We start from the raw sequence: 16,413 nt of genomic DNA, 5'->3' as shown, positions 1-16,413 counted from the left end.
GTGTACGAAAGGAGCTAATGTACGAAAATAGTGGTTGACATGATCTAAATAGTGGTCATGTGCCCTCCAACTAGTGACGGCATGCTTCAACGATTGTGTTTGTGTACCTTTTATTTAATTGGCTCTGTGGACCAATTATCAATCAGAAGCTCCAGCAGTCATTCACACTACAACATACATCATCCATGAATCTTAATTAGCTGCCTGTCAATTCATGGGTTCGAGCGCAGCCTAGAAACCTTATTTCAACTCTTCAAAGCCCCAGCTGACGGTGTACGGTTCTTACCTTAGCTCTCACTTCAAAGGTCTTCTTAGTTACATTGCACTACGAAGGCGTCTGGGCTTTTAAATGGTAAGCAACAGTCATATTTTCAAGCTATCTTCAACAAAGTTTCTCGAAATTCTGCAGTACAAAATTGTGGACTTCTCGAAGCCATATGACCTGGTTTAAGTGGTGGCCATGAGAACCTCCAACCACTTCAGCAGAGCTCGTTCTTGATATAACGTCCCTGCTCGTCATCGGTCTCAAAGTTCAGTTCGTCTGTTAGACATACGGACCCGACTACTGTGTCGAGTGCTCCTTCACCCACGTACTTCAGGGCTTTTTTGATGAGGGTGTCCTCATCAATGATGTCGGCTACATCGTCTATTTTGTCTTCTTTAATTCCATCGCTTTCTTCATTATTGCCGGCTTGCTCCTTCTCGTCTTGACTATGCTCGGATTCGGCAGATTGCCAGGTGACTTCCCTAAGGAAATCTTCAAAGGTATTTTCCACTTCGAGGATAGTTGGTGACAGCTCTTCCGGCACGAACTCGGGCTGAGGCAATGGTGCTGACGTGCTGGATTGGTGGGTCACCAGCACGATCTCGGGCTCGGGCAGTAGGTCGAACGCAGTTGAAGACGAGCTCACGGAGCCAAAAAAGTCCTCGATGCAACAGGCAGCTGCCTGTATGCTGGGATCGTTTTCGATCTCCTCGTATATTTCGGGCGGGAACTCGTTCTTAACCCAGGACAGATGGCCGTCGATAAGCTCCTGGTCATGCTCGAGGTTGAGCGTCAGTTTGTTGTCCTCGAAAATGGACAGGTTCAACTGCGCCGGACCCTCTCCCACAAAGACATAAAATTGAGCCAACTGGCCCACAACGATCCCACCGTAGAGGGCCCTTCGGCTTCCGTGGTCATTCTGTCCGTGGTACGATGCTGCCAAGCGATTCTTAAGGGGAACCTGCAAAGCTGGCCAATCGACGTCTAGTGGGCCCGTAACATCTTTCCATACGAGCATGATAAAGTTGATCTCCCTGAACGGGTACTCTCGGTGGCTGACAATGACATGGCTCAGGTCGTAATTGCGGAGCCCAACAAGGTCCTTTCGCTGATCGATAACCTCCATTTCAACCTCGCTCAAGCAAGCCTGCATCCGACCGAGCCACGCATTCGGCGAATGAATACGGCTCGGCCGGGGGGCACGGCTAGGCCGAGAGTACGGGTTCGAACGTCTCTGGTGCCGTGCACACCTCTTGATGTGCCCCTGTGAGTTGGATATGATGGAGCTCGCAAGGTCGGAACTTGAGCTGGTAGTGCCGGTGGTAAATTGTTCCAAAGACTGGTGGAGTTGTTTCGAAGCATTGTGTGCTTTGGGATTCATTTCGTCCTCGGGGCTTTCGTCAGGCGTCAATGGATACATTGGCCGCATGACAAGGCTAGGCCTACTCCATACTTGTCTGTAGAAGGCGGGACGAGGCATGGCGGTGGTCTCTTCGGGGCTTAGAAAGGCCTCCGAATCTGCCGACATAAGTGGCGGACATGAGTACCGTCCAGCCCGGCCTTCATCAATCAGACTTTCTTCGCTGATACCGGACACTTGATTCAGCAGGTGTCTATTTGTCTTGGCCCATGTCTCCCTCTCCGATTCGTTTGCCTCTTCAACGTTGCTTTCTCCACGTTTCATGCCGGCGCGCATTGCATGTCGTTTCGTATCAAGCTCAGAGTGCTTAGGTCTGTCCTGTCGCTTGGGGCGTGAGGCAGGCATATTGTCTGCTCAGAGCTGCTTTGCTGCAGTAAACACTTACTATGATAATGTCTTGATGTGATAGTATAGTGTCTTGCTACCAACGCTGCAGGAGATAGGAAACATCTTGGTTCCTGGAGAGGGAATCGGGATATAAAAGGGAGACTTTCGCTAGCGGCATGACAGTGACAAGCCGGTTGAGCCCTGCCCTTTGGTTCTAGGCGCAATGCGATGAATGAAAATAACATTTTATGCATGATAATAGACAGTGCTGTTGACTTCTGTGGCGAATTCCAGTCAGGGTAATGGGATAACAACGGTTAACTCCCTCCTCGAGATTTAGCGGAGGATGCGCCGCCTTTTGATTGAATTGCTGTGCAACCTTGTTATATTATTATCCAATGGCAAAAACCCCTCATTGTGCCAGTCTAGGGTGAATGATTGGCTTAGTGAAGGATGGGACGCGTTTCAGGGCAACTAGTGAGAAGCCGTGAATACACTCACTGTCTCCAGTGTACTCTATACCGGGGATTCACACCTGTCTGTGAATGTATTGATACCTCAGGCACTGATATGCTACAACTACTGCTTTGTAATCAAAATTGTTGTCAATCAGTATCAACTTGACTGAAACAGATTCTCTGCTGTGTTAATCTATCTAGTATACTCTCATTCTATAGACTTCATCATCCTACCGCAGTACAGCAGACATACCTTCCACCCAGCTTCTCCTGCAGGGCTCAAATCATAAACTTTTTCCGTTCCGGCACAATCTCAACTGGTCATGTGACCTGCTGGCAGGGAGACGTGCCCCGTTCACATCCCCATTGTTTCCCCACAATCCAGTCGGATTCTACCAGATTCCCTGTCCAAGAAAATATGGGGTTCATTGATTTCATCAAGGATATCCAGCGCCCAGGCAATGGGGTGGATTATCCCAAGCCAGGCGACATGGTAACAGTGCATTACCACGGCTATCTTTACGACCCGGCACGGTCAAGGAACCGAGGGCGTCGGTATGTTCCTATCAATCAGGGAGACACGGCTTGCCGTTTGTTCCGCCATTACCTGCATGGCCTGGGCTGTTCTGTATACTAATAATGGATTGTTTCCACTATAGATTCGACAGCAGTATTAAACGGGGATTTCCTTTTACTTTCAAGGTCGGTGTCGGCCAAGTGATCAAAGGTGCGTCATTCAAGCGATGTGCAGCAACCCCTGCAGTATGTTAGGCTGATCAGTTTCAGGATGGGATGTTGGCATTTTGGGGATGAGTCTGGGTGAAAGAGCCTATCTAACATTCGGCCCGTATGTCTTATTCACAATGGCTATCTCCTTTCAACATGTCCACTACTAACCATTCCTTATGTCCGACAGTCACTATGGATATGGCGAGAAGTAAGTTTTATTCTAAGAGCAGTCATTTGGAATTTGCGCTGATGTGTTTGCCAGGGGAGCTCCTCCGTTTATTCCAGGCAATTCGACCCTCGTCTTGTAAGTTCCTACCCCAAACCAAGGCGCTATTTTTCTCACAGATGTGCAGTGATGTCCAGCTACTCGCCATCAATGGCCGAGGGATTGAGTCAGATGATTCTGAATAACTGTACAATAATATCCAATTTGCTCATTAATGTTCACATCATATACCATTTTCTTTTATTTCCACATCACTCTATGCTTCAGATATACAGTACCTCATCACCTCAATCTTGCTCGATATATCGTATTCACCATCACACTTTTGTTCTAATTTTCGCTCCCATCAAATGGTTGCCGCAGCAGCACGTATAACCTCTGCCACCCGCGACGGCTGACTGAGCTGAGGCATGTGGCCAGCACTGCACCGCTCAATCTGGCTCCCCGCCAGGTTAGCTAGTTGCTCTTGGAGGCCCGCTGGAAGAGCATTATCACCCTCACATACAAGGTACACGCTGGGCACATCCTTCCACCCAGCGTAGGGCACCTTGCCATTCCAACCATCAGCCGGCTGGGGGTCAAGCATAGCTAGCCACTTTGTCTTCTCTGGCTCAGGGACATCGTTGAGAAGAAGCACCTCAGGATTGACGCAGTACATCGCACCTCCCTGTCAATTCACACGTCAACCAGATACCTCCACAGTAGGGGCGAGAACATAAATAAGCGGGGTAACCAACTTCGACAACAGCAAATGGCAAATCCTCGTGTTCATGACCTTCCGGAAATACCGCCCCAGCTAAGAAGACAATCTTGACGACTCCACCCTGTCCGACAGCCGACTTGCTCAGGCCTTCCATGGCAGCGCTACCGAGGAATCCACCAGCTGAGTGCAATACGAGAATAACCCCTTCTCCGCGCTGCAAAATACTTGTCAGATGGTCGCGCACGGCGGCTATATCATCGGTCATAGTCGGGTTCCCGGGCGAGGTGGTGCCCGTGCTGGGTAATGTGCAGACTTCCGTCGTGAAGCCATCAGCCCGCAGGAGATCGCATACGGGGGTGAAGACTTTGGGGCCCTCCCAGAAACCGGGGACGAAGAGGATTGTGGGTGCCATTTTGGCTGAATAGTAATAGTACGGTTGGTGAGATTACGGTGGTGAACCTATGGGTGATAGAGAGGGGCGGCTGTGGGTTATATGGAAGTGTCGCTAACGCATTATGGTAGCCTAGATGGGGGAGGGGTACAAGGCTGTCGCTCACACCATATACTGCTGAGTCGCACTACATGTGTACCTACTGGGTCTCAGCAAGCCATTGCAGGGGAGCTAGCGTGAGTCCTGTTGGCTGCAGTGGCGTGTAGTAAGTAAGCATGGGGTATAAGTTGCTCCACCCAAAACAAAGCAAAGCTGAACATCCACTTGAATCTCACGTCAGGCGGACGAGTCGGGACTCCGATTCCAGCCTTTTTTTGAGCACAGACAAGGTCGAGATTTGACGGATCAATGGGCCAATGAAACCTTGGTAGACTGGCTATTTAGTGATGCGCTAATTGCTAAGCTTTCTGATCGCTTATTCTTATCCGTCCAATCGACTAGCATTCAGCTCGCACCCAGCTCATCGCCGTCTGTCAGTGGGCTATAGAGAAATGCAGTATACCATTTCTACTTGCATGATCAGACTTTTCGTTCTTGAAGCAGTCTTACGGGGTAGAATACTTGACATTTAGTCTTACTGTGTCACTGGGTTTTTGGATCAGCATGTTTTGATTTTTGCAGAGTAGAAGACTATGTTCGATCGCATGTATAGCCTTAGATATACACAGATATCTATATGAAACACTGTATAGTAGTTTTTTAGTGTCCTATGGCCTCATAGGGGCCAGTGGTACGATCCTTGCAGTTGGAAACACCAGTCCGCAATCCAAAGTACTATGCAAATCATTCTGGGTCAAGAATATATATCTTGCCGCGTCCGGATGGGGGGACCGTGAGCATATTAGTCCGCGGGAATAAAGGCTAACAAATCAAATATCACATCATACATGCTTCATACAAGTTATATAACCGAGCTCGAATAGAAAACCCAAGGTTGACACCGACATTCGCCGCCTATTGAATTGGCCTGTCCGTAAAGAAAGCTCTTGTGGAACAGGGTATAATCCTTGGCTATAAGGCGAAAGTGCTTGCAACAAACATCAAGTACGGCCGGGTGGCGCAATGGTAGCGCGCTGCCTTCCGGTAGTGGATGTGGCAGTGGTTGCGTGTTCGAGTCACGTCTCGGTCGTTCTTTTTCCTTTTTGCATTCATTCCCCCCCCCTCTTACCAGGAGTGAGTGAAGGCATCATTATCTTTTATTGGCTATAGCTATCCTCTTCACCCCGCTTTTTGTGGGATCTGATCCATTTCCATCAAAGTGGACATGGCCTGCGGCTCCACCCTCACCATATCGCCATGGGATCGCAACCTTTTGGCACGTTATTGGAATAATGGCCTGCATCGAGCATGGCACATAGCCACATTACCCAATTCTCCTGTATCTTCTCCTTTTATCGCCAGTTCTCGACAATGGTGAGAGATCCAGCTGGTCACACCACCGAGGAAAGAATCATATCCGCAGCCTGTATACAATGCGTACATTAGCAGCAGCACTATGCCCTCATGCTCCAATATTCACCTGTTCAGCAACACCATACGTCGGCGCCTGATAATGCGCCGCCAACGGTAGTGGGATCACACCCGAGTCCACAACCCTCAATCGCTCAACCTGATACACCCGACACTCAGTGTCGACAACTTCCCCCATCGCACAAGTCCCCGAGTAGTGAAAGCAACTACCACCACTCCGATTCGCCCGGACATCGATCGCCTCATCAGACCAATTGTCACGGAGGGAATCGTCGACGCCGAACTCGACAGCATGGAGACCCTCGACGGCCTGAATAGCACGCGCAGTCTCCCGCACATTCTCGTACATCGCCGATCGGTCAATCGGGGATGCAAGGAATTTGGGATCGAGCACGGGGGCGTCAGCAGGGTCAGATGATCTCAGCGTGAGAGTACCTCGTGATACTGAGTCGACGAGAACGTGCATGAGGCTGATGACGCGCTTTCCGGGCCAGCCTTCGAGGGGTTTCTTGCGAGCGGACGTGTCGACGGCGGTGTAACTGACTTGGTCAGCAGTGCCTTTCTTTCTGCGAGCTTTGAAGAACAGCATACACATTAAAGTTTTTCAAGTTGCATCTTCCCCTCAGCCAAGTACCGACTGCGCTCGGCTGAGCTCAGAATTTGTTTGGCCAGCGCTTGTGTCTTTGCATCCGCAGGTGCAAAAGACATCCAGTCGTATGGCAAGCCCGCTAGCCAATGGACCTGATCTGTTTCCATCTCCCCGTCACCTAGGGTAGCATTGTGCTCGTCAATCGTCCAGTAGGTGAATATATGAGGGTGGTCAGCATAGTTCTTTCCCACAGGGAGGTCTATGACTGGAGTGATGTTATGTCGCTGCAATTCTTCTGCTGGGCCGATACCGCTATTACCGTCATTAGGTTTTCTATTCCCAGAAGCAGTTAATTCTAACCCACCTAAGGAGAAGAATTTTGGGTGATCCATAGGCCCCTGCTGAGAGGATCACTTCTTTCCGAGCCCTGACATGGACACGCTCAATCTGATCTCCTACTGATCGCGCAACAACGGCGCCTTCCACAGTCTTCCCAGTCATGATGAGCCTTTCCACAGTTGAATTCGTCCAGACAGTGACGTTACTTCCCAAAGGGTAGCTATTCGCAAAGCTCCTCAATCCCGCATAGGTGGAACTGAAAGCCTCCGAGTATCCCAGTTGCTGTCCACTATTCATATCATCCACCTGTTTGCGACCGAGCAATTCGTGAAACCTACGGCTTTTCTCCCGCAACGGGTAACTGCGTGGCTTGCCACTATTCGTCGCATGACTAACCTATTCAATATCAACAAGTACCTCACACAGTAGACGAGTGCGATAGCTACCTTAATCGGCCCACAATCTCCATGAGCATCAACCGTGAGAAGGCCTCTCTTTTTCATCTCCAGAGAAGGATACCACGTCTCAACCCGCTTGAAATACGGCAGAAGACCATTCCACGACCATCTCCGGTCTTGAACAAGCTCTGCCCATTGGTCACTATCCCAACAAACTCACATCAGCAGCAATTCTCGTAACAATATCACCATTAAAGGAGGGAATCTCACTAATCAACAGCCGGCCCGCGCGTAAACACCTGATAATTCACCCCCGACCCTCCCCCGACTATCTTGCCAGAAGCCAGACAAACCGTATCACCTCCGAAAGCGCGCTCCTGCGGCACCGAGCGATGGGGCCATTCGAGATCCGAGCCGAATCCTGCCGCAAAGCCCATTGCGCCGGATGTCCGATCGTCTTTCTCAACGCCGGCCTCGATGAGCAGGATGCGCAGATCGGGACGGCTTTGCGAGATTCGACTCGCTACCACACAGCCTGTTGCTTATCAGTATGAGTGGGAGATATTGTGATCGGAGAATTACCTGCGACGCCTGCTCCGACTATGATGAAGTCGAATCTTTCCTCTGCCTTCATGTTATTCATGTGAGATATGGCTGATAGCTATAGACGATAGATGGTGAAGATTATATGCATCTAATGCAAGACCATTGATATAGCCCAAACTACGGGTGGCCTGAGGGGCAAGATAGTATTGATGATATTTGGACCTCGTCCGCTTGCGGAATGATTGAGCAGAGAGACGTGGATGGCAGTTACACGAGGAGAGTCAGCTGTTCGTAGAGGACCCTTTGTATGGGAGTCGCCATCCGCAGGGAAATTACGCAGCCAACGAAAGAACGCGAAAAATATAAGCATATCGGTACATCCAGCTTTAACAGGCTTTGACATTAAGGCGTGCACTATGACCGCATGAAGGCTGGTCTGGACACAGAAAAGAGTTGGACGCGAAACCTAAAAGCGTGAGGGGAAACGGCGTCTCCTCACCAGGATTCCCCGAGTATCAGCGAACAAGAAACACAGTGAGTAAGAAAGAAGTTCTTTATTCCATCATCATATCAATCATCAACATCATCTCATCTATTCTACATCTAAGATCGCAACACTCTTGACGACCCGACGAACCTATTTCCAGGTATCCTCGGTAACCGCCCACGGACCCGGGGGCACCTTATCATTCCACTCACCGCGCGGAGGGCGCCAAAGCAAGAGAATCGCGGGCGGTTGACATTCATGCACCAGCCTGTTCCACTCATCACTGGGGTTCTTCTTCGCAAAGTCGATGTTCAGACTGATGACGCGCTTGTATCCGCTCTCTTCATACAACCAGCGACCGATGGGACTGCCCTCGATCCAGCTCTCGTATCCCAGGGGATCGATCCTCTCGTGGCCCCATTGCATGAGAAGTCGTCCTACGCCTCGACGGCGGTAATCGGGGTGGACGCCCATGGCATTTACGCCTATTCAAACACCAGTTAGCTTTCTTCAATAATGGAAATAAAGTAATTGGAATGAAGGGGAATATACCAGCATGAGGCCTCTGCAACCAACACTGTCTCGGAAAGAAAGCCTGACTGAGCATGCGACTAGCATACTCGGCGCGTTCCGAACCCTCCGGGTACCAAGTACACGACAGCGGTTGAGGGCCATTGGGAAAGGGGTTCTTGTGAAAGATGAGCCATTCGCAGCCGCCGGCGACGCGACCGGTCTCGGTATCAATCACATAGATGAGATGGGAGGCAGGATTCTTCTCATGGGCGGCCCAGCGGATTTCCGTGTCGAGGGCTTTGTCTTTTACGCGGTCTTCTGCGGTGTGGCCGCTTACAGGGTGGACGGCGGTGAATACTGGGCTGTTGATTGTGGTGGTGGTGCGACCGGCGAGATTAGTTTGAAACTCTACTTGTACGGGGATGGGAGGATAGGAGGATGGGAAGGAAAGGAATTAATGAAGGAAGAAGAAGGAAGGGAAGGAATGTGTGGTGGTAAATTGCGCGCTCACTTACTTGTAAGGGTTGAAGTTGGCCGACCAGAGAACGTCGACTAGACGGGCATATTCCTCTTTGGTGTGGATTTCCCGGACTTCGAACTGCGACTTGGTCATGATGGGCTGGGCTGGCTGGAGGCTTGGGAAGGATTGATGGATGGATGATCGATTGAAACGGGGAAATTGAGGGGGGGGCGCGCGCGGGATGAGGGGAAACAACAAGAGAAAGAGAAAAAAAAAGGGTATCAGACTTGACTAATAGATAGTTAGTGAATGGAAATAGATTAGTTAGATTAGTTATTCTCACTAAATTATCTACCAACTAATGAACTAATTTAGTAGCCGGAAGCCGATGTTACCCTGTCACGGACGGACTAAATGAATCCCTCTTTTAAATTAAAAAAGTAGTACTATGGTATAAGGTAGACTATTTTAGGGCGACGCCACGGGTAAGTAGGGAAAAAGTCCCTGAATCAAGTGGGAAAATGCGCCATTTCCCGAGCTGTTAGTTAGTCAAAAGCATCCGACTAAAGCTCGGCTAGCGGGCCCTTGTAGTGCTTCCGCGCCCATCCCACATAGTACACGATACTGATGAGGGTAACTCCCGCGAAAATGACAATGCTGTAGTTAATATTCTTGGGAGCGGGGTGGTTCTCTGGTGGCCAGCACCCGAAGAACATCATGATGATGGAGTAGGCAATGGCAAAGATGTTATTTGCCGTGCCCAACCACCCTTTGACTCGGAAGGGCCCCCAGTTGAGGACACCGCCGCCTTGACCCGGCTCGGTGAGGTCGCCGCGCAATCTACGATAGAGCAGGAGGGTCAGAGAGATCATGTACGAGGCAAAGAAGGCCTCCAGGACCAGCGACAGAATGATGTTCAGCACCACTGCCGACCCGATGTTAATCAGGCTGAGCAGACCGGCTGTGATAACCACCACCAACGTGCTGTGGAAGGGCACCAGAGTTCGTTGGTTCACCTGTAGATAGGAGCGATCGCAATTAGAAGATTCGTAACAAAACAACCTGAGGGCGAATAGAGGCTAGGCCCATCACTTACCTGTCGCACCCAGCGCCAGCCGGGAATGGCCTGCTCGCGGGAGAATGACCACAGCATACGACTGCCGGAAGAGATACCCGCGAGTCCTGCACACGCTTGCAGAATAGCCATCATACTGGAGAGAACAACCGCAGCACCCTTACTGCCCGTCGAGCTCGCCAGCATGTACATGAAGGGATACGAGGCACTGGATTCCACAATCTTCAGCAGGTCTCCAGCGGTGAAGAGGAAGGCAATCAGAATGGCAAAGCCAGTTGCGCCGTTGATCATGAGGGCCAGTAGCATAGAACGGGGGACCACCCGACTGCTGTTGGCGACTTCTTCGGCCATCTGTAAGGGGTTAGTTTGGCAACTGACCCAAACAGCGGTTAAACACCGAGAAGGGAACACTTACATGAACCGCGCCATCAGTGCCTAGTACAAAAACACCGAGTCAGTATATCATATTGAAGTTGATTAGACGGGAAAGTCTGCCTTACCAACAAACGCAGCCACAGTGCCTTTTAACCCGATAAAGGTAGCTAAGGTCAGATCGCCCCAGCCGCCATAATCGAAGGATACAGTAAAGATCGATCGCGGATCGGCCTTGGGCCCCAAATAGACGAGCGGAACTAAGACGGCGAAGAAGCCAAGCACATGGACAAGAAGGATAAGCACTTCAATGACGGGCAAGATCATTCCCAGCCAAGTATTGAGAACTGTGCAGATGAGCAGAATCGCCCACATGATCAGCGTGATGTGCCATCCTTTGGGATCATAGCTGGGGATGTTCATGGCAATGGTGCTCTGCAACACACTGGCGGCCAGGTAGATGGCGGCTGTGGGGGCCGCTGTCCACGCAATAATGCAGACCGAGCCTGGATTTTCCCTTGCGTTAGCCAGTTCGGACCGCGGTTCGCATACTCGGCACATGGAGTTGCACACATACCAGTGACATGACTGAGAAACTTCCTGGCCGACCTAGGGGCCAAGATGCTCACCCAATGATATTGTCCGCCCGCCTGTGGTGAGAAATTAGGCTCATTCTCAGCTGCAGGAAGTGTCGGACACATACCGAAGGCATCATGCTTGCTAGCTCCCCCATTGAAATGAACACGGAAATGATGCCCGCCCAGACCCCAAGAAAGCCATACACCAAACCGGCGGGACCACCACTGCACGAGGGTTAACAAACATTATTCTTCAGAGGTAAGATCATTCCAGGGACGGGCCTTACTTGGTAAGTCCCAAGCCAATATTCCTAATTATCCTATTAGCATGTACAGTTCTGACGTGATAAAAAGCAAGGGGGTGTGGGGAAACAGGAAGAGGGGTAAAAGAGAAGAAAAAAAGAATATTGAGAAAATATCGCATACATTATAACCGCTTCCCAAGTCAGCATCAAGCTGCAGGCAAACCCGACAGTACTCGTTAGACCAAATCGTCGCTAGCAAGGGTAGATCTCAGCGGCTGATGGTAGTAGAATCTCGGGGATAAGGTGTGTGTTGGTTACCTTCAACACCTCCTTCTTTCCGACCCTGGCCAGCTCGTAAGCATCGTTACTAAAGGTAGCCTTGCTCGGCGTGCCAGAGTCCCGGTTCGTCGGAGCACGCAGCTCGGTCGAATGTTCAACATCGCTGTTCCTGGCCATTTTGGGAACTCGTCACGACCAGTCCAAGACGCAGGCAACTAGACAAGTAAGAGAAGGTGTGATTTCGAAGGCATGGATTTTAAGAAACTGATTCGGAGTCATTTTATGCAAGCGCGGCCGGATAAAATCCAACGAAGACGGTAAACCCTGCAGGATTGCCACACACAGTTCTGCCAATAGACCAATTATCGGTCGGATTGCCCGAAGAAGCAAAGGGTCCCTCTGCGTTATAGGCTGCAGAAACTATCGTGCGATGATTGGGGGCCAGATGCATTGCAAGTTGGGGGCCGTTATTTCGATATCTGAAGGATGGCTGAGTGTGAGGAAACGAAATTGCACCCCCAGTGTTTCAGTAGTCTAGCCTATCGAGAAATGTCCAACTACTACTAAATTAGACGATCTTGGCTGCCGCGTGTCTCATATGGGCGTAAATTGGAATTGAAACGCGACCAAGCGACTCCGGAAGGAAGAGAGAAAGGAATGAAGGCTGGCAAGCAGGGGGGTGGAGTTGAAAGTGGAGAAATAGACAGGGAGGGGAGGGTGTGCACCATCACCACCACAACTCCACAACAATGGGACCATCCAACGTCAGCCCTAGTTTATTAGCTGTCCATCTTGTTCGGGAAAGCCCACCCACCACCACTACGTACTACGACCACCAACACAGCACAAAACCAAGAAGCATCATGGCCAAGGCAGGTCGGCTACTCAAGCAGACTTGGCCATAAGCAGTAAGACCGAGACAGCCAACCGTCTCACATGTATTGACTGGTGTTTCCCCATTAGGGTTAGGTATTCCTGCAGTGTGCAGAGAGGGCGGCCGCTAGAGAATCCAGGCGGAGGGGCGCAGAGCCTAGTGCGACGCTTATAGGCCGACGGCCCTTGGCGATCATCGGGCCTCCCCGACTAAACTTTCCGGGCGGCACGCGCCAGCCCCAGTAGTATCCAGTGGGATCCAATTTCTTATCCAGCGTATCCTGTCGCTCCTGTGTCTCCAGTGCGACCCGTGCCCCATCTCCGCTCGTGCAGAGCATGTTTGCTTGATGGGCTGTGTATGGGGCTGTTCACGCACTGCTCGCAAGTCGGATCTGCCTTCTCTTCAGCCAGCGGTCTTATTTACCTTATATGCCTAAAATCGTTCAATCACGGTCAGTTTCGTAGCCAGCCAAAATCCTTCACTATCCGTGCCTTGGAATCCGATTCGGTACCATGAAGGTTATTTTGTTTCACGCCTGAAAGTCATGACAGACCATTCTGCAGCAGTCAAGGTCGTGACATGCTTCCTCCTCATCGTCTCCTTCATCGCTGTCGTAGCCTGTTTGACGACAAACTGGCAGGTTCTGAGGAGGAAGGTGTCTAGTGTGGCGCTCCTTCTGAGCACTTTGGTTAGCTAGCTCTCCAAGATAATTTGTTTTCTTCGTGCCATCTGTATAGTAAAACTGACTGTCAGTAGATTGCATCGATTGCCTCCGGGGCAGCTGTATCTGTCGCTGCTACTCATGGCTTGGGACAAGCTTCCCCTCTCTCAGATGACCAGGTTGTCGTCATGCAGAAGGCCCTCTATTCTATGGAGGTTTTGTATGTTCTGACGCTGGGACTGGGAAAGCTGTCTGTCATGGTTCTATTCTACAGTCTGCTTTCATCCACAGGCCAGTCTAAGTCTGTCCTGGCAGCGACAGGTCTACTATTGATATGGGTTGTGGTGATGGCCATTGTGGTATGCCTGCAATGCCACCCACCCGAAGTTTGGAACATCGTCGGCGGAAAGTGCCTTGACCTGGTAAGAAATGCGATGCGATTCTCTCAACTAAAGAAACATTGCTAATACCTTGAAGTCCGGGATCTGGATAGCATTCGGAGTCATGAACGTCTTGGTCGAGATTATGATTATCGCAGTCCCATCCTTCATCATCTCCCGCCTGCAACTGAGTCTGAAAAGGCGTTTGGTGGTAATAAGCTGCTTCGGCGTCCGAATCCTGTATGTCGCAACACTTTACCGAGACTTCGACACTTCTAACCTCTTTTTCTAGTGATATTGCGGGCAGCATTGTGCAGCTATGCTACGTCCGCAATTTCAAGTTTCATGCCGACTCTCCTCTACCGACCAATGTCTGGCAATGGGCGATTTGCAGTCAAGTGCTTCAAACAGTGGCTATCCTATCTGCCTGTGTGCCATACCTTCGAGAATTTCTGGAGTCGTTCCCTAGTGGTATGTTCAAGCCGACTGAGCTCAAACACCCTACGGTGCAGTCGGCATACAATGCGACCAAGTGTTCGGACAGTGATATAGAATTAATGAGACCGGAATCGACAAAAGATACTTAGTTAATCAACTTGATTTCACAACTAAATACATAAATCTTTCCATTGTATCATTTATTCTTTGTAATATCCCGCTTAACCGTTTACTTGCTGATAGCGGCAACGGTCAGCTCGTCCATCTGGCGGACGTTGGCGTCGGCAGCGGCACGCTCGACGTTGTTGGTGGTAGGGAGGGCAAGAGCCACGGCCGAGAAGGCGACGAGGACGAGAGTAGCGACACGCATTTTGTGAGATGTGGATGTTTTGAGATGGTTGGTCTCGAAGTGGAGGCAGGAGTCTGTCACAGAGCTATGTTAACCCGAAGGACACTGCAGAATGGTGTCCCCCAAGATGAGGTGAGCATACCTTTTGTGGTAGGAGGATTAGAAGTGTGAGACTTGAAGACTTGAGGATTTGCTGCTGAATGAACGAGGAGCGAGGGGGGATTCAAGGGGATTACATAGGAACCAGCGGCAGAGGACCGGCAAGGTCCGAAGACAATTGATCCGAGGTGGGATACAAGCAGGCCGTCACATAGTGGAGCCTCAGATAGCGAAGGATTATCTGTTAGCAACGCTCCTATCAACCGGTGTGCCGTGCTGACCAGCCTTGCATTAGCTTGCGCTCTTTCATGCAATGTGAACCCACATCGCCGAAAGCCCCATTGCCGGAATCGCATGATGTGTTCGGGAGCCGACGTTCCATCAGAAATGTGACAAATGTGACAAGGGCTCGGTGTTTAAAATCTGAGCATTGCGTTGACCCCCGACGCCCCTCCGGCTGTCAAACCCCTCCATGCTCATTCCCCCCTCTCACAATGTATTCCTACGAGAAAGTCAACCGTGACGACGACAGTGACCAGGGGCTTCTGGCTGAGGACTCGGAGAGAGTCGCACCTCAGCCCAGAGTCTCCAGATTCCCCAGCTGGACGAACGCTTTGCTGCTCTTGGGATTGTTGTTTTCCCTCTCACTGAACGTGGGATGGTTTGTGTTCCAGAAGGGTCACAATGTCCCCATTCAGGACTTGGATCCTGATGCGGCCATGGCTAAGCAGCGGTCACCTTACAGTACGTACTTATTTTTAAAAGCCTCAAGATGAAGATTCACCTCTAACATTGTTTCCTATGACCAGCCGGTCTCGCATGGGATACACACCTGCCTTACTCCCACCACTCCGAGTATACTAGCGAGAACAAGACCCATGCGGATGAGATGTGGGAGAACCTGAGCATGGACCCCATGGTTATTGCTCCCACCTGGGAATGGGCTCAGAGCAAGGGTCTGTCGGACTCTTGGGCTTTCCCTTGGGATTCAAACCGAAGGATCTACTTCATCAAGGTGTTCCATCAACTCCACTGTCTGGTGAGTAACCGTCGCAACATTTCATACTCGGGGTAGACGCTGACATTCTACTTCTCTCTACTAGAAACTTATGCGCCACTCTTACCATGAGCTCTGGTCCGGACAAGAGAGCTCGATCCCCGCTCCTCATATCGAACACTGCCTCGATTCCCTGCGACAGGATCTGATGTGCAAGGCCGATGATACCCCCATGCCATCTCTTCAGCTGCTTAATGGTGGTGGAGAAGGCCAATTGATGCAATGCAAGGACTTTGATAAGCTGGTCGCCTGGTCGAAGGCACCGGAACGCAATGCTTGCTACAAGCGACTGACCGACTACAAGCCGATCGTCCATAGCATTGAGCGCTACGCCTTCTGTCCTGCGGATAGTGAGCACTACCCGACGATGAGCAAGTATTTCGAGGAACACGGGCATTATGCCGATCCTTTTTCGGAATAGACAAGGGCGAGGCTGATTTTGTTCGGCTGGGGGAGAGGGTGAGAAACCAGCCAAGAAGGGCAGCCGAGGGGAGGGGAAAAGGGACTTTTAGCGCAGAAAACCCTAGTCAGCACCTAATTTAGCTTATTTAGCTTCAATGCAATTAAGAAAGTAGCAACGTTTAGTGGCCAGTAAATCTGCAAGTCTCCCTGCAAGTCCACTGGG

General features: G+C 50.6%; 9 protein-coding genes and 1 non-coding gene across 10 annotated transcripts; 4 read left to right on the top strand and 6 right to left on the bottom strand.

Annotated features, from left to right (window-relative positions):
• Nucleotides 1-479: 479 nt before the first annotated feature.
• Nucleotides 480-2,030, bottom strand: BO88DRAFT_478714 (uncharacterized protein; the record flags this gene model as incomplete). The annotated part of the gene is made up of 1 exon (XM_025712015.1): nt 480-2,030. One exon carries the CDS (start codon nt 2,028-2,030, stop codon nt 480-482), a length of 1,551 nt encoding a protein of 516 aa, XP_025565631.1.
• Nucleotides 2,031-2,858: 828 nt separating this feature from the next.
• BO88DRAFT_486287 (FKBP-type peptidyl-prolyl cis-trans isomerase) lies at nt 2,859-3,647 on the top strand. Its single transcript, XM_025712418.1, has 6 exons — nt 2,859-3,025; nt 3,130-3,197; nt 3,257-3,317; nt 3,387-3,407; nt 3,462-3,503; nt 3,553-3,647. The coding sequence occupies exons 1-6, from the start codon at nt 2,889-2,891 to the stop codon at nt 3,608-3,610; spliced, it is 387 nt and encodes a 128-aa protein (XP_025565630.1). The 5' UTR covers nt 2,859-2,888; the 3' UTR covers nt 3,611-3,647.
• Nucleotides 3,648-3,669: 22 nt separating this feature from the next.
• On the bottom strand, nt 3,670-4,750 carry BO88DRAFT_478708 (alpha/beta hydrolase). The gene is made up of 2 exons (XM_025712014.1): nt 4,163-4,750; nt 3,670-4,092 (listed from the first exon to the last, which is right to left on the bottom strand). The coding sequence occupies exons 1-2, from the start codon at nt 4,538-4,540 to the stop codon at nt 3,772-3,774; spliced, it is 699 nt and encodes a 232-aa protein (XP_025565629.1). The 5' UTR covers nt 4,541-4,750; the 3' UTR covers nt 3,670-3,771.
• Nucleotides 4,751-5,627: 877 nt separating this feature from the next.
• BO88DRAFT_t70 lies at nt 5,628-5,708 on the top strand. Its single transcript has one exon. It is a non-coding gene; the product is annotated as a tRNA-Arg (tRNA).
• A 301-nt stretch (nt 5,709-6,009) lies between these two features.
• On the bottom strand, nt 6,010-8,009 carry BO88DRAFT_451505 (GMC family oxidoreductase; the record flags this gene model as incomplete). The annotated part of the gene is made up of 7 exons (XM_025710636.1): nt 6,010-6,042; nt 6,099-6,588; nt 6,684-6,950; nt 7,003-7,373; nt 7,424-7,577; nt 7,646-7,910; nt 7,958-8,009. The coding sequence occupies 7 exons, from the start codon at nt 8,007-8,009 to the stop codon at nt 6,010-6,012; spliced, it is 1,632 nt and encodes a 543-aa protein (XP_025565628.1).
• A 481-nt stretch (nt 8,010-8,490) lies between these two features.
• On the bottom strand, nt 8,491-9,602 carry BO88DRAFT_433744 (GNAT family N-acetyltransferase). The gene is made up of 3 exons (XM_025709443.1): nt 9,437-9,602; nt 8,961-9,283; nt 8,491-8,893 (listed from the first exon to the last, which is right to left on the bottom strand). The coding sequence occupies exons 1-3, from the start codon at nt 9,532-9,534 to the stop codon at nt 8,559-8,561; spliced, it is 756 nt and encodes a 251-aa protein (XP_025565627.1). The 5' UTR covers nt 9,535-9,602; the 3' UTR covers nt 8,491-8,558.
• A 272-nt stretch (nt 9,603-9,874) lies between these two features.
• On the bottom strand, nt 9,875-12,113 carry BO88DRAFT_486284 (choline transport protein). The gene is made up of 9 exons (XM_025712417.1): nt 11,970-12,113; nt 11,833-11,903; nt 11,694-11,717; nt 11,532-11,631; nt 11,406-11,478; nt 10,957-11,334; nt 10,872-10,891; nt 10,478-10,807; nt 9,875-10,397 (listed from the first exon to the last, which is right to left on the bottom strand). The coding sequence occupies exons 1-9, from the start codon at nt 12,105-12,107 to the stop codon at nt 9,945-9,947; spliced, it is 1,587 nt and encodes a 528-aa protein (XP_025565626.1). The 5' UTR covers nt 12,108-12,113; the 3' UTR covers nt 9,875-9,944.
• A 998-nt stretch (nt 12,114-13,111) lies between these two features.
• BO88DRAFT_433742 (uncharacterized protein) lies at nt 13,112-14,432 on the top strand (the record flags this gene model as incomplete). The annotated part of the gene is made up of 4 exons (XM_025709442.1): nt 13,112-13,492; nt 13,561-13,887; nt 13,943-14,085; nt 14,138-14,432. The coding sequence occupies exons 1-4, from the start codon at nt 13,349-13,351 to the stop codon at nt 14,430-14,432; spliced, it is 909 nt and encodes a 302-aa protein (XP_025565625.1). The 5' UTR covers nt 13,112-13,348.
• A 27-nt stretch (nt 14,433-14,459) lies between these two features.
• Nucleotides 14,460-15,087, bottom strand: BO88DRAFT_486282 (uncharacterized protein; the record flags this gene model as incomplete). The annotated part of the gene is made up of 2 exons (XM_025712416.1): nt 14,460-14,706; nt 14,775-15,087. The coding sequence occupies 2 exons, from the start codon at nt 15,085-15,087 to the stop codon at nt 14,513-14,515; spliced, it is 507 nt and encodes a 168-aa protein (XP_025565624.1). The 3' UTR covers nt 14,460-14,512.
• Nucleotides 15,088-15,225: 138 nt separating this feature from the next.
• Nucleotides 15,226-16,324, top strand: BO88DRAFT_486281 (uncharacterized protein; the record flags this gene model as incomplete). Its single annotated transcript, XM_025712415.1, has 3 exons — nt 15,226-15,475; nt 15,541-15,770; nt 15,835-16,324. 3 exons carry the CDS (start codon nt 15,226-15,228, stop codon nt 16,207-16,209), a joined length of 855 nt encoding a protein of 284 aa, XP_025565623.1. The 3' UTR covers nt 16,210-16,324.
• Nucleotides 16,325-16,413: the final 89 nt, after the last annotated feature.

The sequence above is a fragment of the Aspergillus vadensis genome (assembly GCF_003184925.1).
Source record: "Aspergillus vadensis CBS 113365 unplaced genomic scaffold BO88scaffold_5, whole genome shotgun sequence".
Taxonomy (NCBI): Eukaryota; Fungi; Ascomycota; class Eurotiomycetes; order Eurotiales; family Aspergillaceae; genus Aspergillus; species Aspergillus vadensis.
The sequence above is the reverse complement of the archived record's forward strand: the minus strand, read 5'-3'. Positions and strand labels throughout refer to the sequence as shown.